We start from the raw sequence: 26,220 nt of genomic DNA, 5'->3' as shown, positions 1-26,220 counted from the left end.
CCAATTCCTCCCATCCCCCCTCCCCCCTTGGTGTCCATACATTTGTTCTCTACGTCTATGTCTCTATTTCTGCTTTGCAAATAAGATCATCTGTACTATTTTGCTGGATTCCACATATATGCGTTAATATACGATATTTGTTTTTCTCTTCCTGACTTACTTCATTGTGTATGACAGTCTCTAGGTCCATCCACATCTCTACAACATATATACACTACTGATACTATGTACAGAATAGATAACTAATGAGAACCTACTGTATAGCACAGGGAACTCTACTCAGTGCTCTGTGGTGACCTAAATGGGAAGGAAATCCAGAAAAGAGGGGATATAGGTATATGTAAAGCTGATTCACTTTGCCGTACAGTAGAAACTAACACAACGTTGTAAAGGAACTATACTCTAATCAAAATTAATAAAAAAATAAAATTAAAATAAAAGTCAAAATAAAAAGAGAGAGAGAGAGATAGAGATGCTCAGACCTTTGAAGGTTCCAGCAGCCCCAGAGGAACAAATGTAGTGAGGTAGGGCCTGTGGTTTCTGTTACAGGCCTGACTCCATGTTTCCTGGTTGTTTCTTCTGAGGACTGGAAGAAAGACAGGTGGACCCACTCCATAACTGAGGCCAGGAGCTATCTCACCTTTGATTCGAACTCATTTTTTAACCTGGAAGATTGCTAGCAAATTGACATATTGAGTGTTTTTTTTTTGTTTGAAAAATCTATATGCTATATTTCTAAATAAACCTGTTTATAGAAATTGCTATTTGAGAATATCACTGAATCACTTTGCAATCGTTTTGAAGTCATGAGCTAGTAACACCTCTTGTTCTAATCCGTGTTGCCTATATGAATTTCACAGAAAAACAAGTGTATTGGTAAAGAAAGGGTCAAGAGATACTTTGGTAGTATTCTTTCAGAGTCAAAGAAACCAAAGCATATTGTATGGGCTGAGGCATCGGCAGCTGGTAAACATTAAATGGAAATGAACACTGCGTGAGGTGGACTTGTAGCTTATCCATGGCTGTGAAAATGCTTTAGTGGCAACGACAGTGGTCAGTAGGCCTTTGCAACTTAGTTGTTTTCACCGTGTGTGTGTTTCCTTATGACTACAAGCCAATCAAGTGATGCTGTAATAAAATCCTGAACTTCGCTTCAGGACAGCTCAGAGGGAAAATGAGTCAAGGAAGATGAATTACTTAATGGCCTTTGCTAATAGGTTAAAAACAAGGCTCACTTGAGCACAAGCAGAATAGCAACAAAACTGCTCTTCAGAGGGAATTGCGTTTTGAGTGGTTGCCCTTGAACTGCACTGCCTAGTAGAGTAGCCACTAGCCACGGGTGACATTTGGGGACCTGAAACGTGGCTAGACCGAACTGAGATGCACTGTGAATGTAAAATACACACAGGAATTTGAAAACTTACTAAAAAAAAGAAAAAGAATGTAAAATATCTTATTAACAATTTTATATTGATTACATGTTGGAATGAAAATGTTTTGGCTATACTAAGTTAAATAAAATATATTATTAAAATTAATTTCACCTATTTCTCTTTACTTTTTTAATGCAGTTATTAGAAAAATTTTAATTACATATATGGCTCATATTACATTTCTAGTGGACAAAGCTGCTCAAAATAAGAAAGAATGCCCACATGGTTTAAAGGCAACTTGTCAAGAACTAGTAAAGAAATTTGATAATAGCATAATGATATGAATCTTGCAAGGTTGGTTTAGCTTGCTGACTACAACTGGCACTCCAGGGGCAAATTGCATGGGTTCAGATTGGGCCAATTACTGAAGCTCAGTTTCTTCATCTGTAAAGCGAAGGGAAAAATTATGGACTGTTTGCTGCTAGCGGGTTAAATGGAATAAGGCATGTAAAGTCATTAGTGTGAGGTCTGACGCACTGATAAAAGGGAGCTTCTATTATCATGGTTGTCTTGGTCAACTCAGGGCTGCTATAACAAAATACCATAGACTGGGTGGCTTACGCAACAGAAATTTATTTCTCATAGTTCTGTTAACTGGAAGTCTGTGATCAGGATGCCAGCATGGTTGGGGTCTCGTGAGAGCCCTCTTCCTGGCTTGTAGTTGGCTGCCTTCTTCCTATGTGCTCACATGATGAGAGAGAGAGAGAGAGAGAGAGAGAGAGAGAGAGAGATAACGGCTCCAGTCTCTTCTTACAAGGGCACTAATCCCATGAAAACCCCACCCACATGACCTCATTTAAACCCAATGACCTCCTAAAGGCCTCACCTCCTAATACCATCACATTAGGGTTTAGGGCTACAACGTATGAGTTTGGCTGGGGGAGGGATGCAAACATTCAGTCCATCCCATTAGTTTTAAAAGTCCAATCAGAGATAGAGTTCATGTCAATTTGCAATTTGCAATGTTGTTTACAAAAACATTTTTTTTTCAATTAAAAAAAATTTTGAATAAATTTATTTTATTTATTTATTTTTGGTTGAGTTGGGTCTTCATTGCTGTGTGCAGCCTTTCTCTAGTTGCAGCGAGCGGGGGCTGCTCTTCCTTGTGGTGCACAGGCTTCTCACTGCGATGTCTTCTCTTGTTGCAGAGCACGGGCTCTAGGTGTGTGGGCTTCAGTAGTTGTGGCACGAGGGCTCAGTAGTTGTGGCACACGGGCTTAGTTGCTCTGCAGCATGTGGGATCTTCCTGGACCAGGGCTCGAACCCGTGTCCCCTGCATTGGCAGGTGGATTCTTAACCACTGTGCCACCAGGGAAGCCACAGAAACCTTTCAGAGACTGCAGTCCAGTGTGTGCTAGGCACAATGTTTGCTGGGTACTGAGCAGTTGGCCTTGCCAACTCTGAGTGGGGTCCTTGAACCAGCAGCAGTGGCATCAAAGGGAGTTTGCTGGGAATGCAGCGACTCAGGCCCCTCCCCAAACCTGCTGAATCAGAATCTGCACTTAACCAGATTCCCAGGGGCTTGGGATACACCTTGCTTATCCAGTACTGTCTAGTATTTGAAGAGGAGGGAGCCTCACTGGTAAGGTATCCAAACTCTAGTGGTTATGTGTTTGTGTGGGGTGAGGGTGAATCAGAAGAGAATGACACAGGTACAGAGTTGGCTTGAGGAGGGCCAATAAAAGACACCCTTGCTCCCCAATGATCCAGAAGCACCTGTGAGACAGGCGAAGTCGAGCAGATGGAGACCAAACTATCAGCTTTATCACTGACAGGACTTTTGGAGAACAGTGACTTGGGTATGTGGCTTCCTGCCACTGAACCCCAGAAACAGAGATTTATAAGCACACAGGCAGCGTCTCCCTAAAACACTAAGAGGAGGGGAAGGCATGCTCGGTGTGCTAGTTTTCTGTTGCTGCCAAACTAGCAAATGATCACGAACTTAGCAGCTTACACAACACCCATTCCTCCTGTTTTTTCCACCAGCATCTATAATTTTGTTCTGTCCATTCCAAGCTGATTCCTGATGTCTACCCCCAAACCCATCCTCTCTGGTCTTGACTGCTACTAATGGCACCTGGGCCGGAAATGGGGGAAGACCCCTCTCCGTCCCTCACCTCAGTCCCCCCTTTTCTGTCTCCATTGTTTCCACCTTAATGCTCATGAGTCCTTGCCTGGCAAGGCTGTAGCTTTCCTACTCCTTCTCTGCCCTCTCTAATTCACCTATCCACCTCCGACAGATTTATTTTCCTAAAATATGTATTCGTTAGGTTATTTCCCAGATTTCAAGGCTCTGATAGAGCCCATTGCCCTCATGTTGAAGTTCAGATTTCTTTAGGCTGTGTAAGCTGCCTCTGACCTGAGTTCACGTCTGCCGGCGTCGTGTCATTTACGAGCTGCCACTCCCCAACCTGATCCCCAGCCTATGCTCCAGCTGTACTGCGGGTCTGTGTCATAACTTCATCCATGCCTTTCTCAGGCTCATCCTTCTGCCTGGAAAGGCTTCTCTCCCCACTCCCCACCCTAAGCCTTTCCTCCCACCCTCCCAAGCACCTGGTGAAAATCTACACGACCTCCAAGGGTCAAATCAAATATCACCTCTAACCAGGAGAGAAGTCTTCCCAGAGCCCACTAGATGGTGCCAACCCCTGTGCCTCCTCCCATCAGCTCCCTGCACCCTACACACGTGTCCATCAGCAGTCTGACACTCCATCGCTCTCACTTATTGGCCAAAGGGACCCTGACCTGCTCCTCAAACTTTGTAGATGGCCAGAAATAACCTCAGATATGACTCCTAAATATTTGAGATTTTGCAGGGTAAAGAATTTCAGGGCTATTTTCTGATGGAGACCTTGAGACCAGGGGATAAAAGTGAAAGATGAGATCAGAGTTAATTTTTCAGAAGGCTACAAAGGACACCGATAAAAATACATAGTTGTAGTCTAAAAGAAACAGCTCATCATGTGTGTAGACCCATATGTGGGGATGCGTGTGTGTGTGTGTGTGTGTACACAGAGATCAAGCGTGAAGCAACTTTGGACAGGTTTCCTAAACTCTCCAAGTGTAAGGTTCCTGGTCTGTAAAATGGGGTGGCAATGGCATTGTTGCAAGGAATCAACTGGACGAGGTATGCGAAAGCATTTTGGCCATGGCCTGGCATACAGCAGCATTCAATGGAGAGAGTGGAAGGATGTGCTTGCCGGAGTCAGCTCTCACCGTCATGAACATCCAAGACCTCCCCTCTCTTACAGTTCAGGTTCTAGCACCTTTAACAACTCCTTGGGCAAATCATTACAGGTATGACTTCATGTACAGACACCCATCCCTTCTCTCTTCCCTCCAACACCCCCCAGCTTAATGGCGTGTCCTCAAAGCTACTGACACAGGGCAAACTAAGAAAGCTTTCAACAGACCGCATGCACACCTTTCAAAATCCACTACTTCTGCCTTTGCTTTTAGGTTTAGAAAAAAAATCTTGGCTCTTCTCTCAGAATCACTGAAATATTAGGTGTGTAGACAAAACACTTGCCTTTCCACTCTGCTTCTCATATTTCTCAGGCTCAGACATGGAAAGGCTCCTCGCGGTCTCAAGAGAGAATTTCCAGAGTGGTTAGTTTTGTCGGGTCTCTTTAGTATAAACTCAGCTGCCTGGTCAATCTTACTGTTGTGGATTTCCCCCGACCCCCATGCCTATTAAAACTAAACTTACTAACTTCCGAGTACATTTGTTATTTTTTGCCTCATCATTCATTATTAGTGCAAATAATTCTTTCCCTGCTCTGTTTTTTAAAAATCTTTATGGAGTCACTTTATGTACTTGTAAACCACAATCTTGTGTGTGTATGTGTGTGTGTTTGTGTGTGTGTGTATGTGTGTGTTTTAAGGATGCTCCTTTAAGACTACACATACTGAATTCCTTTAATTTTTTATCATAGGGCAGTCCTTCAGAACCCCTTATCATTTTAGTTGCCCTTTTTGCTTTGGCAAAAATATAAGACTAAGGAGCTGAAAATCTTGTTCTCCTGCCTATTCAAACAGCATCCAGAAATCTGAAATAATTACCTCCTTTCTTAGTTTTAAAGGTTTTATTTAAGCTATGTTATAGTAATATTGTGCAGTGGAGTTGAAAGCTTTAGGTCTGCAGTATTTGAAATGCTCAAATCCTAAGGCTTTGAAAAAGGCTATTTCCTCCACATTAATCATTCAGTGCTGACCATTATCAATATACAAGGCTGATGGAATAATTTCACATTCAGAACATTATACATAGATATTCAAGGGAAAGAGAAATAGCTTCATATGGCTTTGCTTAATGGATCTACCTGTGACTTTACCTGTAACTGGACATGCAGCGGTATATAGTGATTCATATATGGAAATTATCATATGACAAATATTTTCAAAAATGGTTGATATCATCTGTTACTTTAAGAATGAAAGCTTTCCATATAAATAATCTGCCCTCCTAGCAAAGGGAAAGGAAATCAAGCAAAGAGGGAATATTTCTAAAATGTCCTATCATTGGAAGTAAATGATCATAACATTTATCTACTAGTTTGTTTCTTTTAGAAGGTGTATTCCAAATTGTTTATTTTTATCACTTTGAAAACTATTCATATTTTTACTTCTTGCATTTAGCTTCTAGCATGTTACAGATTTTTAAATGTTTTTGTATTAAGTTAGGGTTTGGTTTTAATTTCACTATGAATTGTGATCCATCCCTACATTCTCCAAATGGATTTTTAATGTTCATTAAATAATCACATTTGCATCACATATAGAGCTTGAAAGAGGTGATGCTATGAAAGATAAAGATTCAGTATTACCTAGCAATGAAAAACATTGGTCAAAGGTACGTAGAAATCATATGCCTAGGTAACAGTTCATTTTTTATATAATGATTTACTGTTTTAAGTTATTTTTGAGCCAAAGCTAGACAATATGCAGTAAAAATCTCCAGTGCTAACAGAGTGTGAGAGGCAACGAGCTACCAAAAAAAATGAGAGGGGGGATTTAGTTTTTACACTGGCACTGATTCCAATTCCAATTAAATTAATCCACTTTGGTAAATTTGGTGTTTGCTGTCAGTATATTCATACAATTATTTTTATTTTCCCACTTTCTACTTTTTCAGAATGTGTACATGGAATGAATCCATCTAGAGACGTTCACGGTATGTTAGATTCCAAATTATATTTTTAACAAAATATGCACACTCATATATGCATATATGACATTTTATCCATGTATCGCTATAAATAACTCACGATATAAATTAACCAAATAATCAAAACTTTTTTTGCTGATTCAAAAATACTTAAAAGCTGTTTTCTATATGGTAAATGTCAAACATATAAAATGTTCCAATGAAACCTTCAAAGATACCCTCGGTTCTACAGTATTTACCACAGGTGCATTCTGTTGTTTATTATTAAACGACTCTATATGACTCTACAAAAAAAAAATAGAGCTTGGCTTCTGTGTGTTATTACCTAGTTTATTACTTTTGCTATAGCAGTGCTAATGCAAAATTTTTGTGAGAGTAAAATGTTTACTAAGCATCCATAATGTTTTTAAAGATTTAAAAATTTTTTTTCTCAGTTTGCTACTTGTGAGTTGTAAATTGATTTACAAAGTTAGTGAAATAGTCACATATCAACTGCAGGATCCCATGGAAGTCATCACATAGAGGAAGGACATAATGGAAGAACTAAGGGATCTTGTCCGCAAAGTTATTAGACTTCAAAAGTGAAATAATCTCAAATCCACTGGGGGAAGGGGATGTTTAATTAAATTCCAATGTTGAAAACTGGACAGTGTGTATTGTACATACATTAACATGTATGTTAGTCTTCAACAAAATTGTTCTCCCTCCCTGTGACATTAGTACAAACTGAAGCAGTTTGGTCCAGAACCACTAGCAAAATACGTTCTCTGTATTTTTATTTTCATTAAAATAGTCACTGAAAGCAGAAATAATTCTTTTAGAAATATTACATTTTTAGAAAAGTAATTTTAGAAATATCATATTACAGAGGGGGATTTTAAGAGAATGGTTGAGTCTTATTTATTTTTGAGAGGGTTTGGAAAGAGCAAAAAATGTGAAATATTTAGATATTTTCTGAGACCTCCCCATAGTTATATATTTACCTAAAGTTGTAGAAAAAAATGTCAATAAGCTGTTGTTTTCTGGTGAAATTGTTTTTTTTTTCTTCCAACTAACCAAATGCTGCTTTTTAAATTCACTGTGAAAACTTACATTTCATTCAATCAGTTGATGAGCCTTTTTGAAATTTCCCCCATGCAGCAAATTTGGAAGAATCTGTCACATAGCATTCGCCCAACATACTACTTCGTTATATTTTTTGTATTGTATTATGACAAAAGTAGGTTTTAGTATTATTCCAGGGGAACACCAGGAGTGTATACTGTAATGTTTCCTTTCCTTTTCTCTTAAGAGAGGCAGGGGAAGGGAAATTCTATATCGCCCCTTAAATGAGCGCTCCTGGTGGAAATGAATTCTTCGTTTCGTACATGGTTACTCAACTTCATAAACTATGTAAAAAGCCCTTCAGACTAAGGGGTTCCGGGTACTCTTTAGTTGAGCCCCATGCTGCCTGCTTTGCATTCATTTTAGTCCCTCGATAAGGAGGGGCAGTGTTGTTTGTTTCTGGTTTTCAAGCGTGCACCGCGCAACGCAGTTATAACCTGCGCAAAGTCTGGGGAGCCCCAAACGCCCGGTGGCCCGATTCAGAATAAATCAGCAAAAGCTTTCCTTGCTATTATCATCCGTGTCTGCGTTCGAACTCGGGATTTACTGGTTGAGACTCTGAGCTGAGCAGCGCGCTGCCCTTGAAAGGCTAAACCTGGTGCATCTACCGCTGTACCTTACTAAGGGAACTTGATCCCCGCCCGGGAGACCGCAGCGCGGGGTGCGCCCCGCAGCCCCTCGCAGGGTTTAGGGTTTCAGGCAAACGGTCGCAGCCCCAGAGGAGCCTTCTCTGACCTTTCCGAGCGGCGGTATACCCCAGACCGCTACATCTCCAGAGTCCCAGCCCCCGTCCGTGGGGGTCTACGGGGATGCACTTGGAGGCGGCCCCCAGGAGCGCTTGATCGGCTCTTAGGGAAATGCACTTGAGCTGAAGCAAAAAGATTTCACTCCGCCCGAACTCGCCTCTAGAGCGGGCAGCGTCGAGCCCGGACGCAGAGCGACTGTGGCCCCGGGCAGGAGGGGCGGCAGACAGGGAGGTTTGGGACTGCGCAGTATTTGGAATCCCTCGGCCCAGGTGGAGAGAGGACGTTTGGGGTCTTTACACCTGAAATGCGGCTTCTTCAAAATTACTTTTAAAGAAAAATACAAAGGCGTTTTCTGAGACCCCAGACCCATGAAAACAAAATGCAGCTGGGTCCTGGGAGCTCCCAGACGTCCCGGGTTTTCCGGAGCGAGGGGCGCGAGGGGACCGGCCCACGTGGGGAGAAGCCGGGCAGGATGGAGGGCGCCCGGGACGCCTGCAGCACCGACGGCCTGGGACCGGCCGACGGCGGGGTTCGGGCAAAGGGGTTTCGAGAAGAGACCCTAACGCGCGCCGGCCGGGACAGCCAGGACCCCCGTCCGAGGGTTCCCTGGCCGCCAGCTGCGCTGCCGGTATAGCGGGTGATGTGTGGGCGGGAATGCCGCGCAGGCTGGCTTGGGCGGTCATTTCCTGTCGTTTCTTCCCTAACTGAAGTTCGTACAGGAGACCCAAAGGCCGCGAGAAGGCCGGCAGAGCCCCGCGCCGTCGGGGGCGTTCCCCGGCGCGCTGCAAGGCCACTGGGCGCCCGGGGCGGCGAGCGAGGGCGGCTGCTGCCCCCTAGCGTCCTCCCTGAGCCCGCGGCTCGCAGCACCTCCCGGCCTCTTTGGGCGTGGGGCGAGGGAAGCTGCCTGGGCGCCCGGAAAGGCCTCCGCGACTGGCTCGCCACGGCCCCTGCCTCCGGCAGGCCACAGCGCCAGAGCCCGAGGAGAGTCCGAACCGGCGGCAGGGAGGGGACCCACGGGGGGAGGGCCAGAGACCCCCGCCCGGGTAGTCGACGGGGGGGAGTGGGTGAGCGCCTCCCCAGAGGGAGGGAGCGGGTGGGCTCCGCGCGGAGGGGGGGAGCCCCGCGGCCGGGCGGGGGCGTGGCCCCTCTAAGCTCCGCGAAAATGCCCGCGGCGCCGCGGGGACTGGAGCGGGGGAAGTTCCCGCCAGCGCGCAAAGCCGGGGTGGGTTTAACACCCGCGGCGGCTCGCGCGCGCGGGCAGGGAGCGGAGCCGGGCCCGTTTCCGGGGAGCCGGAGGTGGGTGGGGGGCGCGGGCGACCTGGGCCTAGCGAGGGAGCCGACACTCCGAGGATGGGGAGCGAGCCCAGCGGATGCTTTCAACTTTCTTTCCAGTCGCTTGTTCTTTGGGGTCTTTTCTAACTACGAAACTCCTTTGCTCGCCGCTAAACTCAATCAACCTGAGTAAGGCGCGCTGCGTAATTAATCCGCAGCCCAGCCACGGCGATAAAACACCAATTAAAGAAAACAAACCAAGAGAGAAAACTAAAAACACAAAAACCATGTTGTGGAGACCGACAACCGTCTGGCCTCGTTAAGTGAATCAGCGCCACTTCGCCGCAGCTGCCAACGGGGCCGTGTGGGCGCGCTGAACGGCTCCCCGGCCGGGCCCTCGGCCCTCCGGCCCCCTCGCGGCCGAATCCCATCCACGCCGGGAAAGCAGAGTCCCGGCCGCGGGCGGCCGTGCAGGGCCTGGGGTCGCCTGGCCGATCCGGCCCCGGTCTCCGGAGCCTCGCGGCGGCCGATTCATCTCGATGGCTCGCGGGGCGCCTCCCTCCGGCAGGTCTCCGGTCCCGGGCTGCTCGGGGCTCAGAAAGCTGCCCGAGTCCTCCCCAGGCCGGCAGGCCTCCTCTTCTCCACCTCCTCGGTCCCTGGACCGCGGCCGCCCCTGGCGAGGCCGTTCACTGCAGCCCCAAAGCAGGCGGCCACACAACCCTCCGTGTGCGCAAAGCCGCAGGGCCGCGGTCCGCACCGGGGCGGGGCCTGGGGGCGAGCGTGGGAGCGTGTGCGTGTGTTCGTGTGTGTGCGTGGATGCGGATGCGCGGGGAACGCCGGGTGGCAGCGGCGGCGGTGGACTCTCCACCCCGGCTACGTACAGTAGCGCGCGGCGGCAGCGGGGGCGCGCGGGCCAATTCCAGGAGCCCGCGGCCGCGAGCCGCGCCCTGGCTGATACCGGAAAGGCCTGTGATTGGCCAGCGGCCGCCCCTATGCAAACGAGCTGAGGGAATGGAATTCCTCGGGCCGGGCTTACAGTAAAAGCACGTTCATTTCCAGGCACTCTCATTCATAGAGCCAGCGGGCGCAGGCAGGACGGGCGCCCCGCGGCCTGACCCAGCCAGGGCACCACGCTGCCCGGCCCTGCGCCGGCAGGCACCTCTTCCCGGGGCTCCTGGGGACACGAGAAGAAAGTCAGTCTTTGCCGTTTCTCCTTGACCCGCGTCGGAGCTTCGATTTTTATTTTTCTTCTTTCTTTCTTACTTTTGAATGAACTGGTTTCTTGGCTGGATGGTTCAACTTCTTTCCTGGGTGTGAACTTTCACCCGGTTGTTTCCTTTGGCAACTGCTGGAGAAAGTGCGCTGTGCTTCGAGGCGAGTGGTGAAGTTGCGTGTGCGTGGCAGTGTGTGCGTGCTTGTGTAACTCGAGCCGCCCCGTCTGTTTCGATCTGCGCTGCGGAGCCTCCTCACAAGGCCCGCTCCACCTGCTGCGGTTACGCTGTGATCGTGGGTATTGGCGCGTCTGAGTAGTTAACCGGCCGACGCTGGGGCGACGTTGGAGGAAGATCGTCTCGCTACTGCCCAAGTCGGGGCTGACTCACCGCAGTCGATGCAGACAGCGGCTGGCTTCCGAAGAGTGCGTGCCTGCGTGCGTGTGACTCGGCTGCTGTTCACCTCCCACCAAACCACAGGACCAGCCGCAAACTTGACCAACATCCCCAAACCCGAGTTCTCAGATGTGGAGAGCTGAACTCTAGGTGTCATTGACTTGGACTTTTTTTTTTTTTAAGATTAGCTTTTCTTTGAAAAGCTGAATTTTCTGAACTGAGCATTTTGCTAGAATTTATTGAGAACATGACAAGTACTTCTCGCCCAGCCCTTCTCCAACTACTGAAGCTGAGTTTCAAGGCTACTTAAAAAGAAAAAAAAAAAAAAAAAACCTGCAGCGAACATTAATGGATTTCTGTTGTGTTTAAATTCTCTACAGATTGTATTGTAAATATGTTATGAAGTAGAGCATATGTATATATTTATATATATATATGTGCACATACATTAGAAGCAGGACCTTTGGAAGTCTCAGCTCTTGCTTTTGAGGACCGAAGCCAGTGTTGCATGATAAAAAGTGGCGCCGTATTTGGAAGACACTCCTCGTGTATTTTCTGTTGTGTTGGACTTTAGACAAAACTCACCTGGGAAAAATCTGACAGGCAATTGACTACTGGAACTTCCAAATTATGTATTTGCTGGTCCTTTTGCTCTCCGCATAAATATTTTAGGAAGTGTATGGGAATTTTGCCTCTGGGAACTTTGGTAACAGCCAAAGACTGAACTTAAAACTCTCAAAGCAAGACTCAGAAGACGATAGTCTCCCTTGGCACTTGACTTTGGATTCTGGTCGCCCACTTTTTAAAGCACTGAGCGGTCGGTTGCTAAAGAGTCCTGCGTGGGTCTGAGGCCGATCGGCAAAACTAGAATTTTCCCCCTCCTGGACTCTTAGTAACTTAGTCTGCCCTCTTCCCCAGCCACCCCACAGCAATAAAGCTCCCTGAACTTGTATGTTGGTCTCCCGGGAGCTGCTTGCTGAAGATCCGCGCCCCTGTCGCCGTCTGGTAGGAGCTGTTTGCAGGGTCCTAACTCAATCGGCTTGTTGTGATGCGTATCCCCGTAGATGCCAGCACGAGCCGCCGCTTCACGCCGCCTTCCACCGCGCTGAGCCCGGGCAAGATGAGCGAGGCGCTGCCGCTGGGCGCCCCGGACGCCGGCGCCGCCCTGGCCGGCAAGCTGAGGAGCGGCGACCGCAGCATGGTGGAGGTGCTGGCCGACCACCCGGGCGAGCTGGTGCGCACCGACAGCCCCAACTTCCTGTGCTCTGTGCTGCCCACGCACTGGCGTTGCAACAAGACCCTGCCCATCGCTTTCAAGGTACTCGGGCCGGAGCGGGTGGAGGGAGGACAGGCAGAGGCCGGTCGAGGCCAGGGAGATCGAGGAGGGCAGCGGCCAGGCAGGCGGGGCCGGGTTCTAGAAAGGGGCCGGCGCTGAGGCCTGTGGTCCATCCTCCTGCGCTCGGGAGACAGGGGATGCTGCGTTGCCGTGGCGACCCTCGAGGGGCCCGCCTTAGCCGGCCGCGGCGGCCTCCAAGGATGGCCGAAAAACTCAGGATGCCCCCAAAGACGTCCACTGAGGGCCGGCCGGACCTCTCCCCGGCAGGGGTCCTTAGCTTTGATCTAAAGTAGGAAAAGTTATAACCCAGCAGGGACAAGCCTGTCTGTCGGCTCCTCTGCTTCTCTCCCCGCCTCTGGCTTGACACCCAAACCATTCTGAGGGAGACGTCAGGAAATAAAATAGAGATACTTTTATACCTTCGGGTCAATGTAAATAAACTGACAGGGAAAACTGTCAAGGCTTTCCACTTCCACCCCCTCTTTAACAGCCCTGTAGGAATTAGCAGGTTCAAAGTCCACGGCGGGAGTAGTTAAGTTTGCAAAAGTTTTCTGAAGAATTTTTTCGAGCTTCTAGGCTGCTCCTGCCAGAAGCCGCAAGTAGCGAATGCTCTTTCTTTGCCTGGTACCCTACTGAACGTTATCGCCGGCTCACCTAGCTTAAGCCCGGGGCAGCGGAAGGAGGCAAGGCTGTCTGGCGTGAGACGGCAGTCTAATCCGCCCGCTTTGCTGTTTGAGGAGGGGCGGTGTGGACCGGGTGACTAAAGCCGAGCAGCTTGAGAGGTCCCCGTTCACTTTTCACCCTTGATCTTGCCCTAGCTTTGAGCTCCCTATAAAAACCTTGGCCTTCAAAGGGGATACATAAACAACCCCGGGCGTTTTTGGACAACCACCGCCACCCTGGCAGCAAACAGTAGACATTTCATTTCGGCTGTGGGGATTCAGTTCTTCTGTCTTGGGTGAGTTGAAGAAGGGGCAGGCTTTTAAATACAATCAGTGCAGTCATTTCCGGTTCATTGCAGGGACTAAGGAGAGCAGGTGGGGGGGGGGAAGCTGTAAAGATCAGCTACTCTTTTTTCTTAAAAAAAATAAATCTGCTTAAATAATTGTCCCCTTAAGGGGCGATTAATTTAATATAAGCTTTTTATGGTTCCAAGCCTGCGCTGGATCTTGAGTTAGTTACAATGAATAATGTTCACTTTTTAAAAAAAGTACTGTCAGAGTTCTTTATTTTTAAGCTTTACATACCTTCCAAACTTAGATTATGATTTCTAAAACAAACAACAACAAAAAAAAAGTGCAATTGTCTGTGTCTGTAGAATTGCCTCCGTTTTCTGAAAGCAGGAGTTTTTGAGGGGGATGAAAATGAGGATAAGTTTGAGCAGCCACTCCATGCTTTCCTGTCCCTTCCTCCAGCTCTGTAGCTTTGGGTTAGGAGCCCATTTCAATTTGAAATCACTCTAATCCCTTTACATAAACAGACTCAGCAGGCAGACCTCCTCAGCTCTCCCTCAGTTCCAGAGGACCTGACAGGGATGGGCCCTGGGGTCACTTTCAGATAAGTACAGAGGGGAGGAGACAAGCTGATAATCAACTAAAGGGTCCTTTAAGACCAGGTGCTCTGGACACGCCAAGGGTGTGGGTTCTTAGGGATCTGTGGCTTCCTTTGGGATAAATCAATCTCTTCTGTATCTCTCCTCCTCTACTAGGGACCCACACCCCAAGCACTAAGTGATTAAGTGAGAATCTTCAGAAGTTAAAGCGATGTCGTTTCTCAAGCCACCACATGAAAGTATTTATTTTCTTCTAAAAGAATGAAAAAAAATCATATAAATTGTTTTCATGAGCCATCAGGGAATTCCTTTTAGCGGAAATCTTAATAACCATAGAAGTTTCCGTTTTAAAATGACTTTTGACAATTCACTTTAAAAAAGAATCTGTTTTACTGAGTGATAGTTTCTAGGTTAAAGATCAAGGTATAGATCTCTTGAGAAAAGTTCAAGTGGGTCTTGAGAACATTTGGGGCAAAGGCAAGGACAGGAATCAGACCACTCGATGAATAATCTGTCACCACTCCCGTCCCCATAAAGAGGGACCTTTTTCGGAAGGAGACCTGCTCTTTGCATAACGGAAGGAGGCAGGCAAAATTTCCAGGGAGGCAACAGGCGCAAAGATTAGGGATAAAGCAAGCTAAACTTGAAAAGAGTGACTCTATCCGGCTTGATTCATTAACTGTGTGTCCCTGAATCCAGTCTGTACTCATCTTCCACCACCTACCTCCCAAGCAGTTTCTATAGAAATTATTACTTTAAAATTTTGATCTTATATAAGCCTCAGACAATCTCTTTAAGAAGTTAATCAGTAAAGAATTATTACATTCCCTGTATTAAGGAGGAGAAAATGAAAAACAGTGATAAAGTCTGATGATATTGATGAAAAGAGCATTGAAGTGATTCTTTAAGAGTCTTCTGAATACGTGTAAATCCCCAGCTTTAATCTCTGAAACTAAAGGGAGATTTCAAGTTATGAATTTTCCTTAAAATAGATTACAGTCATCCTAATTGCTTATCCTGGACCCCAAAGTGCCCCCTACCTTCTCCCACGAAACACCTTTATTTTTCAGCCTAGAAGAGATCCATTATTTTGCTACCGAGAAAATCTTAAATTTGCTACTGTTACCCGTTATTTACAGAAGCACAAAAAGGCTGTTTGGATGACTTAGGATATATTTTGTAAGACTATAATATTAAAGTTCATTTAGGCCCTGGTACACCAGAGTCCAAAGGCGTAAACACGCCTTCAGCAAGTTCAGAGGCCTTGGGCACTGATAGTAATATTCTTTTCATAGGAAAGAAATAAGTAACGTTTGTGTCAGCAAGATCGTGGTCCCCTAGCTATGCATTAAATATCATCTCAGCTGAATGTTAAGTTCCACCCCACAGCTTTCTTTATAACACTGGAAAATTAAGGGATTTGAAATAAATGAATTGTGACTGTAATTTCAACCTAATTAGAGTTAGTTTAAAATGCCAGTTTGAACTGTGAACAGGCCGACCAAGAGCAGTGTGGGAAGGTTCTGTAACATAGACGATGCTTGATATTTTGCCCAACTTCCTGATACTTTAAAAACGGAGAAGTAAAAAAAAAAAAAAAAAAAATGAGATATCCTTTGGCCAGCAAGTCCCTTCTTGTCTGTTTGGTCTGTGTTAAAATGTAAATGTTTGTGTTTCCTTACCTATTGTTTATAGCTTTTCATTCCAGTTGCTTCTTTTTCTCTGTTTGAAGTTAGATTTTTTTTCAAAAATCTCTGCATATTGCCTATCAAAGATCAAATCTGTATCAAATTAATAGACACGTTAGTTTTAAATTTAAATTCTTTTTTCCTAGTCTAAGAATGCTTGCTAATAATTAGATGATATACTTTATTAATGTAATATTCCTGGATTTAATATTCTTTCCCTTCCCCCACCATGAAAAATCGATAAAAGGCCAAGTAAATGATCTTTGAGCCCCGAAATACCTTTGACTCCTGCTACAGTTTAAAAAAAGGGAAAAGAAGGAGTTAAACTCCTGATTTGTTTAGTCTTAAATTCCAACATCAACAGCATTTTCTTGTTTAGCCACCATGATTATTTTACTATTTGTTTCTATTTCGTGTTGGCCTCATGAATTTGCCGTATTACTGACGAGGATCGTTTTGGAAAGATGAGTGAGGCACAGTCATGGAGCCTGTGAGAGGGGCCAGTAGGATGAAGGTGATTTAGAAAACATTTGGTAGTTATAAAACAAGATTTATTTATTTTAACCTATTTAACCAACAATGACTTATTCAGTTGGAAAACCATGTGGTTGATCCGGTCCCTGTATGCTTACTGAATGTGGAATTAAAATAGAGATGCCAGGTCATCACAGGGAGATGGGGAAAAGGGAGTAAAAATATGTTTTCAAGGAGGACATTTCAACATTGTGAGCTAATTTTACAGAGGGAAGTGAAAACAGTGGGGAAAAAAAGGAGGGGGGATTTTTAAGAGACTGAGAAAAGCAGAATAAAGTAAGTATATTTTACGGGAATCGAAAAAACGGTAACAGTAACTAAGTAACTGATCAAGGAGATTTATTTCAGTAATGTTTTTGAAACAAAAGGGAATTGTCATATTACTGCTCTTAACTAAACAGCAACAAACGTACTAATAATGGGCTCTAAATACCTAATTAGAGGGTGCTTGGGGAAGAAATAGCTGTGTTTTTAAATTTCCTTTATAGAAAACATGGCCATTTGGATGGAAAGAAAGATAAGAGTGCAAGTTGGATAAAATAGATGAAGAACATGCCTACCTATTGCTGTGAGAATTGATTCTCCTGGTGTACTCCTGGGGTTGGAAGTACGTCCACCCCTTATAGTGAGTTGGTTCATTTTCCCCATCGTACTCCTTAGAATCCAAGAGCCACAGCCTCCTCGGGAATAAAAACACTAGATGGTCATCTGGATGACACAGAGAAAGGGTGATGACTAAGCAGGCAATGAAGATGGGAATTTAGAGAAACATGGCTTTTGTATCATACAAGGGAGCCTATGGCAGCCTTATTTACAGACAGAAAAAGAGGACTGAAGTATAGGTGTTACCCCCCCAAATTATGTAGCAAATATTAGGTAAAAATGGGGAGGTGGAAAACAGAAGGAGGAATAATCACTGTAGAATACTTTCTTATCACAGCTCAAAACTAAAACCCTCAAAACGATTATATAATTGGAATGATGAGCGCACATTTCACTAGTGACTGAGAAAGTACCATAAGGGGTACCGCAAGTGATAGGAATAAGTAGAACTTGGGGCATCTCGATTTGAAATTCTACAACTACCTTAAAAAACAGAAACAATGGAACTATAGCTAAGAATAAATGTTTTGATCAAGAAAATAGTTTCTAGAAGGGTCAAATGATGATCAAGAAATGGATACTACTGCATGAAGCATCTTCGGGCCATGCTCTCTAAAGCATTTTACCTTGAAATTGCTGCTTTTTTTTTTTTTAACCTAAGTGTCAAAAAATATGTATTTACTGGTTTACTTTAGTAGTCCTGATGGAAATCCATTCCCATTCAGTTACATTGAAGGAATTCTTCCTCAAGATCAACTGGGTTTGGAGAAAACCTCAGTCATCTATAAGGTCCCAAGTTAACACATCTCTGGGACTCACAGATATAAAAATGCGACATAGTTCCGCTCCTGAATTCAGAGGAGCGCATCAAAGTGAGCACCCCTCTTCTCTGAGGTCTGTTGATTTTGTAGTTAGTATTAAGCAAGGGCACGTTTCTGATTTTTTTCTCTTGCATACCAGAATTCACTGCTAGTGAAAATCAAGGTAGTAGAAGCGAGTAGGGGCAACAAGGATGAACTAATTGCGAAGGGAGAGTTTAAGTCATTCAAGAATCGTCAGCAATTCAGTGGTAGCAATCAAATTTAATTTTAGCAGAAGTAAGTTTAAACACCTGAAAGGCAAAACCCGCCCTATTCGGCCTGTCGGTGGAGGTCTAGACAAATGCAAGATGGGTTAGGTTATAAACTTATAAAAAGCAAGACATTCTGTTTCTCAAATATGAAGAATTAAGAGATGATTGTATTCGTGAGAAGGCATAGCTTTTCAAAGTCCTTGCTATAGTGAGTGTTATTCCAACTCTGCTCTGTGACCTTATGTGGCTTCACTAGGTGAATGTTTTATTCTTTAAACATTTATAATTTTGCATAGTGGAATTTAAAGTAAATCTTCCCATTAAGAACTTTTCTGTTGTTTTGCTTAATTTATGACTGTTATTCCTTCGCAAACTAAAAAGCATCACTTAATATACATTCAATCTTAGAATAATTATGCAAATGACATCAAAGTTTCTAACATGCCTGATGTCTGGTGTTTAGGTGGTGGCACTGGGGGACGTTCCAGATGGCACTCTGGTCACTGTGATGGCAGGCAATGATGAAAACTACTCAGCCGAACTGAGAAATGCAACGGCGGCCATGAAAAACCAAGTCGCGAGATTCAATGACCTCAGGTTTGTCGGTCGGAGTGGAAGAGGTATGTATCTGTCAGACCTGAACTTGAAATACCCAGTATTTACATAGCAACAAACCCAGATTTCAAAACATCTAGAAGTTTCTGTGATGGGATTCCCTAGAAACACAGTCATTTCTTCCCGTTATTATTGCTACATCAGCTTTTTATTTAAAATTTAATGTTTTTAACAGAATCTGGCTTTACGCTATTGCTTTCTATTATGGAATTGGTTTAAGACTGATTTGGAGCAGGCAAAACATGAATTGTGAATTTCAAGGAAACCTCTCAGATCTTTTCTAAAATGTAAAAATATAAAACTTCCCATCATGGAAACTAAGATCATACAACTGGGGTTCTCTCTCTTGGATAATGTTCAGATATCTCTTTACTGGAAACCTTTAACTTAGGGTCTGTGTGTTACCTTTGACAAGTGACAGAGTTTCAAATGATCACTTCTAATAATTGTAAGGGCTGTATAGTGGATGATGATTGAAATGTGTTTCAAGGAAGCATTTTTTATGGTAAAATATGAAGAAATAGTAACATTCTGGCTTGGTGAATTTGATGGCAATGTGACTGACCTTCCTATATGTAATTTGGATGCCTTATTAGTATTTTAGGTACTAATAATATTAAAGACTGGATTCTCCAGAGGAATGATTGCATCAGTGAAGTTCTATGTGTAGTTTTTTTTTTCTGTGCCCGTTATCAAAGTATTAGAGCAGAAAGAGGAATCTTGGCATATTGTAATCTCCTCCGGTTTCCAGTTATTTTCAAATATTGTGTTTTCTTTGTATTGTAAGAACCTTAGTCCTATTTTACAAATAGCAATAAGTAGTAGTAGTTTAACTGAAGGAGGTAATATAGTTTGTTTTGAAAATCTCATTTTTGTAATATAGTATTGAATAAGCTTAGGAATAAAAGTTATTTTGAGTATGTTAGAAAAGACGTGGTAACCTATATAACAGTAGCTGACTCTTGTATTGAAAAAAAGTAAAAGTACAACCAATGGACATTTGAACATAAGAGTAATCATTAGTCTGTATAAAGGCATTTAAAAATACAAGAAAGTCTGTGTTTTGGGGGAATTTGATTAGTCAAAGAGGAATGGGGGCAAAGGCATGCTGCTTCTTTGCGCTATTGTTTTTGTGCTATCCTAGCTGTCCGGAGAATTTTCGAAATAGAATCAAAGGTAGAGAAAATTGTAAAAAACTTATAACGTGATTGAAAATATTTGTTCATAGCACTATGTTAATAATAGGGTAATACCAAGAAAATTACACCCACTTATTGAAAGCACGAATGGTGCTATAAGGTATAAAGGCACAAGTCATTCTATGGGTTCACTTGTTATATTAAAAGTCCCCACCTTTCAGTAAATGGAATTCCCATTATGATTCAGAGATGTGTGTTTAGAAAACATCTTGAAGGCTTCAGATGAGTAGAAGCCAATAAAAAACAAAGGCCCTACTGCCTGGTCCATGCCTTCCAGCCTCGTAACCATCTCAGGTCAATTCCTGTGGATTTCTGTTCCTAGGAAGCCACAGCTGAGTATCATGTAGTTGCATTTCCAGAGGAAGTTATATTATCATCATATGCATCTATGTGGGTCTACGGGTCAGGTTTTGGTTATGGAAGTTTTGGAAGCTCTTTAATGACCCATGCCATTTTCCCATAAGAAGTGCGGTAGTGGCTTTTTGGCAAGGCCCAGGAGGTCGGTGATGATAAAGAGTGAAATTTTGAAAGCAGCCTGCTTTCTTTTCTGGCGTTTCTCGCCCCTCACTGGCCATGTCTGTTTCAAGTGGGTGACTAAGAGAAGCTCATGTTTACTTGGGTAACAAGGAACTGTTTCCCCAAGGTGTGGAGTGTTTGCCTTTGGCTGCCTGATTCGTGCCAGGATGCCCTTGAGTTTGCAGAGTGAAATAACTGCACCCAAGGCTGGGCTGTCTTCTGATAACCTGGAACGAGAAAATTAATTGAAACGCTCCATATATGGACAATATCTGTTTTGAGCAGTCTCTGCTTCCCACGCATGATAATAAGCGATCCAAAACAGAGGAACCCCGAAATGAATGTTTTGCCCGATTACAGTTACTGTGTATATTGTCAGTCTTGAATGATTTTCTTTTTTTTGGTTAGGACTACAAGAAAAAACGAGCCATCAAAAGGCCCAGTCTGACTCTCTCATAATTTCTCCCCATAGTGGTAGAATACAACTTGATTTTACGCTTTCAAGTCTAAGTGTCAACATCAAAGCCTGCCAGGTTTTTTGTTTTGTTTTGTTTTGGTTTTTTTTTTTTTTTGCAATTTCCTTCCCATTACGAAGACAGCAGATGACTCTCACTCATTTTAACAATTAGTCTTAATCTGCCTCACTGAATCTTGTCCTTTAAAAGTTTCATAACGTTTTATTAAGTGATCTTAAGACTATCCACTAGTTCGTATTCTGGTTTTGAAAATGTGTCTGAAAATATGACATTGGCATCAACACACCACACAGGGGCCGAGAAGGTCCTGGCTGTTGGCTCACCGAACATTTCAGTGCCAATTTCCCATTCTGTCAAAAGCCACTGGTCTGATGGATTCTCAAAGGGGCCTGTTGCTCAGTTCCAAATAAAGAGTAGAAAAAGAAACTCCCTTTTCTTGTCTCAGCTGCCAGTCCCTGGGGATTGTAAAACCTCGTAGAAATTGCCAGAGGTTGAACATGGAAGGGTTTTTCTCTGTTCGACAAAACCAATCTGTCTGGGTGCTGGCTGATGTCCAGGACCACAGCTCCTAACCTCGGGTTCAGCCTGCAACTGGGAAAACCTGCCCATCCGGCTTTTACGGCCTTGCTGACAACACTGGCCCCTAAAAAGTATTGGTGAAGGCTTCAGCAGTCTGAACCTTCCTCCTTCCTTTCCTTTCCTTCCCTCCTTTCTGGCCCTGACAATTTAAATCTCTCCTTCAGGGCTATCTCCCCCTGGGAATTTTCTCCCTTTGATTCAGTATCCCCATATAGATCAACCGTTCCTTTACAATGGAAGAAGAGATAGCAGCTCCCAGAAGAGGGGAGCTGACGCCGAGCACACTGGTTCTTGTTCAGAATAATTCACACTTAAACACACGTCCTGGGACTATCCCTTACCTCCAGAAAATCACAGTTCAGGATCAAGAGGTGAGATCGTTAGCAGCAGCTGACATCAGCTGACATCTGTCATTGGGGCAGGTGCTACGGGTATTTTCATTTACAAGAAAGTGGATCATGGCTGCAGGCGAGAGACGTTGAAGAAACTTCAGCAGTGAAATCTGTGCGAGCTCCCGTCGCTATTGGAGTACTTAATCAGTTGTAAAGGAATCGATCAATCAGGGATTATGGCCTTAGTTAATTCATTTTAGAACCAAAGAGGAAATCTACCAGACCGTATTATCTACCGCATCGTAAATGGGGGAAGAGAATGCACTGCAAATTTCCTTCTGATTTTCCTAAGACTATGATTTTTAATCTTTGGGAACGTCATGAATAATTTTGAAAATCCTTGGAAGTCTTCTCCCCAGGGGGAAAAACATGCACACGTGCACTTACACACACAGTTTCTTGTACAATTTCAGTTTTCAGGGCCGCTGAAGCTTGTTTATGGACCTTCTGGGGATCCATGGACCCGCCAAGCCAAGAATCTCTGAATCTGGATCTTTGCCTTGACTATGGAGGGCCCGCCTAGCGCTGTGCTGCACGTTGTAGATAACTGGAAAATGAGGAAATAAACGAACAAATGAGTTAGACATTCTTCTTGCACCCTGTGCTGTTTTGGTTACACCTGCTTTTATTATAGCCAGGACCTGGTGTGTATAATTAGGAAAACAGATCCCAGTCAAACCCCTGGTCCAGACCTTTGAGAGGCCATCAGGTGTGCACGCATATGGTCCCTTGCAAAGGAGAAGGGCTTGTCTTGTCATCGAAGGGGCAGCCTCCTCTCTAGTGACTGCCTGGCCCCCCAGCTGCAGACCTGCACCTCGAATTCCACAACCAGCCCAGAGAGGGCACGTGCTCCCCCATCCGTTAGGACTGGGGTTAATTTCTTGGTGGACATTTGTATTTATGCCGATCTCCCTGGCAACTTTAATCTTGCCCACTTTCAAACAAGTACCCTTCCCAACTCTTTTATAAAATGAAATTCCTTCCTTATGTTCTTGCTGTGGATGTCTTCCCAGACATAATATTTACGCTGTCACAATCGGGGTTATTGCATATTTGTGTAATGTTTGTTACGTAAGGCATTTTCATTCTTAAGGTATTTTATGTTATTCGGGGAACAGTGTGGGGAGACTGCCTTTCAGATGAGTGATAGACTGTGGTTGAAGGAAAGGTACGTGTAGAAAAGGATGGAGTGTACCGGTATTCTAAGCAGAGACGTGTCTTTATGGAGTGGTCACTACTGAGAAATGGTCTGAATGACTCACAGTATTATCACAGGATCCAAGTCATAGGGGGAGGAAAATTCATCTGACAATCTCAGTGTTGTTTCATGGATAACATTCAAGATAATGAGCTGGCAGTCAGGTCTCCTGGAGAGAATACAAAGAAAAGAGGAGAATTGTGTTAAAATCAACTCTCCCATTTTCCCCCTCTTTTGGGTTGCTATTGATCTACATTTTAAAATTATATATGTACTGAAATCTGTTTTCAGACTTCGGTGTGGGCAAATATGGATGGGAAAAGACCCAGCCTCTGATACCCGCGGTCTCTGGCAGCCCTAGCAAATAACGCCTTTCGATGGCAGGGCGAAAGCTAGTGCCCACGATCTGATGTAGAATTCATCTCTAGAGATCAGCTTTCTCATTCTGTTTCAACTTGCCCGTAAAAGAGTAAAAACACTTTCTCAAAGCAAGTTGCTTTCCACGCCTCCCCCAAACCACCACCCAGCAGTCCCCGTCCCGCTTGGTGTCATGGCAAAGAGGAGAGCTTTCTGGAAAACTGCCTGTGCCTGGAACACGCAGCTTTGCAATTGATCTCTTCATGGTTTTCTTGCTGATTTAACGAAGTGCCAGGCATTGCTGATGGTGTTGGGCAGCTTTTTAAAATTGAGGTTATTTATACGAACAGTATTTAAGAACTGATGGGCAGAAGCTGGACTTCTCTCTCCACCACCCCTCCCCCAAACCCCTTCCTTGCCAGCCGGCTTGCTTTGGATTGAGGCAGCCCTTTTTGGTGGGGACAGAAGACTATCAATCTGAAAGTGCCTCCGAGAGAAATAATGGTTGAGTGATTTTTAGAGCTTCCTGTTTTAGCAGCAAGCATTATAGACATAAACAGTGATCCGGCCAACGGCTGCACTGCTGCTCTGGTTCTAATGAATCAGTTTTGTATTTTCTTTTGTGCTGGTTGGCGAGGGGCAAGAGAGGATGGAGAAGACTGGTTATGGAAGAACATATTCTGTTTCTTTTTCTTTATTATTTGTAAAGAAAAATGACTTGTTGAAAAGAGAGATGGTATATTGTCTGATGATTGTTTTCTTTCTGTTGGTGATTATAAAACATGTTCAGATGAGAAAGGGGATGTTGATGAATAACCATGTACTGTCAAAATGGAGAGGTTATGTGGTTTTAAAGGATTTCGTGGACTTTCAGCCAGAAGTGTGTGTGTGTGTGTGTGTGTGTGTGTGTGTGTCCGTCCATACTACCACTGAGAAGACTTCCTGGACCAAATTATCTTTGAGGACTAAATCCATGCTAACAAGGTCTTCTCATCTGAAGCCCCAGTAAAGCAATTAACAGGAATTAATACGTGAACAGTGTGGACTTAATGAGCTGCCTGTGAATACTTTCAAAGGTGCCAGTTTTATCAGTTCACTCTTGGGGCATTCAAGATTTTATGTTTATAAGCATGCGTTAGTGGACTTCAGGCAAAGCCCACCCTCCGTCTTTTGTCCTGATGTGAGTCCCACTTTCAACAGAGATGTATGTCGGTCCATGTTAAGAACCGAGCTTGCCATGGCATTCCTGTTGCTGGTGCCGATTTGGGATTCCAGCCCATTCCAGTCTCTATTAGGCTATATCGAGCAGCGTATCCCACTTAGGAACTCCATTTTATGTCACTGAACTTCCTCCAACGAGGGTTTCAGGTAGTTGAAGGACCCATACATCAGAAGGTGATCCCCACAACCTCCTTCGAGAGGCCCGGTGGCCATCCTGCCACTGGATTCAAAATGCGTTTCCTCTGGTTTCCTTGGTGAAGAAACATTCATGTAGGAGCCACTTAAACTGTGTTTTGCTCAAAGATGTAAGTAAATTTCCTGTCTGTTTCTCAACTTAGATGAATCCCTGCTTTTACCTTGAGATTTAAGAGCGTCGTTAAGGATGTAGGGGCAGCCCAGTCTGCAGAGCTGCACCCTCCCCGCAGCTTCCGGATCCAAGGATGCTTCTGGGTCTGGTGAACGGGAGGTCTGGCCGGCACCCTCGTGGGTGGTGTGTGGCCTTAACTGAGTCACCTTATGCAAACAAAGGAAACTCTCCTTGGCTCAAACAAAGGCTGTACACAGGAATACAGGCATTTGAGCACAGTTGGTGAACTGTGTGCTTATCAGATCTCAGCAGAGAAGGCAAGGAGGGATGGGCCTGTTTGTAGGTGGAAACACTCCAGTTTGCTCTAGGCATTGGTTTTGAGTTTTTAGAGATGTTTTTCCTTCATTCTATTTGAAACCATTGTATGGAGTAGTCACTATCTATCTATCTATCCATCTATCTGTAATTAATGAGAAACAGTCTAAACTCATATCCTAGTACAGCTTTGGCCTCTTTACGTGGTGTGTTTCCAGTACCTATGGCAGTTGGGTCTGTCCAGATGTTCTGCCTTCCCCGTCCTGCTTGAAACCTCAGGGCAGGTCATAGTTGGTAGATCTTATCTATCAATCTGCCTATCAATTTGGTCTCCCTCGGCGGGTCCCAACATTTGGCAATATCTGAAGACATTTTTGGTTGTCACCCCTGGGGTGAGGCGTGCTCCTAGCATCTAGTGGTAGAATGACTCCCACAGCACATAGGACAGCCCTACCCCTGCAAAGCGTCAATCACGCTGAGACTGAGAAACCCTGGGCTGGCCTCACACGAATGATCGTGATAAGTCATAAAATGTCTCCTCTCTTCCCTAACACTTTCTTCCTCTTTACCAAACTTATGAAAAACTTCAGTTCACACAGAATAAAAAAAAAAAAAAAACGAGAGAGCATCACTGCACATTAGTCTTTTTCTAAATATGAAAATATACTAGAGTTCTGTGTGCATAGGATCGCACCATCTTGGCATCTCCTGGGTTGGAGGATGTGTGGCAGCCAGAAGTAGAGGCTGCAGGTGGAGGGGGCCACCCGGCAGGGAAAGCTCTCCCTCGAGGACTCCCCCCACTTACAGCTGCTCCCTCAGGAATACCACACAGGTGCAGGTCCACAGGGACCATCAGAAATAGTGAAAGTGCACGCTGGCTTCTCGTTGCCATCCTCCTCCCCATCAGGCTTCAGTCAGGGGCCACAGATCC

At 44.6% G+C, this 26,220-nt stretch overlaps 2 protein-coding genes across 5 annotated transcripts in view; both read left to right on the top strand.

Moving 5' to 3' along the window:
- The window catches only part of RUNX1 (RUNX family transcription factor 1), a 243,651-nt gene that overhangs the window by 143,473 nt on the left and 73,958 nt on the right, over positions 1 to 26,220 (top strand). For 3 of the 4 annotated variants that reach the window (XM_004264541.4, XM_012539494.3, XM_012539493.3), the window contains exons 3-5: positions 6,568 to 6,606; positions 12,394 to 12,647; positions 18,578 to 18,734. In XM_004264541.4, the coding sequence (XP_004264589.1) occupies positions 6,568 to 6,606; positions 12,394 to 12,647; positions 18,578 to 18,734 (450 nt within the window). The remainder of the gene's footprint in view (positions 1 to 6,567; positions 6,607 to 12,393; positions 12,648 to 18,577; positions 18,735 to 26,220) is intronic. The other variant, XM_012539492.3, reaches the window with a different exon arrangement.
- Positions 9,604 to 12,281, top strand: LOC125964441 (zinc finger protein 318-like). Its single transcript, XM_049709954.1, has one exon. It carries the CDS (start codon positions 10,262 to 10,264, stop codon positions 10,727 to 10,729), a length of 468 nt encoding a protein of 155 aa, XP_049565911.1. The 5' UTR covers positions 9,604 to 10,261; the 3' UTR covers positions 10,730 to 12,281.

The sequence above is a fragment of the Orcinus orca genome, chromosome 5 (genome assembly GCF_937001465.1).
Source record: "Orcinus orca chromosome 5, mOrcOrc1.1, whole genome shotgun sequence".
NCBI lineage: Eukaryota > Metazoa > Chordata > Mammalia > Artiodactyla > Delphinidae > Orcinus > Orcinus orca.
Note: the sequence above shows the minus strand (reverse complement) of the source record. Positions and strands in the feature narration are given on the sequence as shown.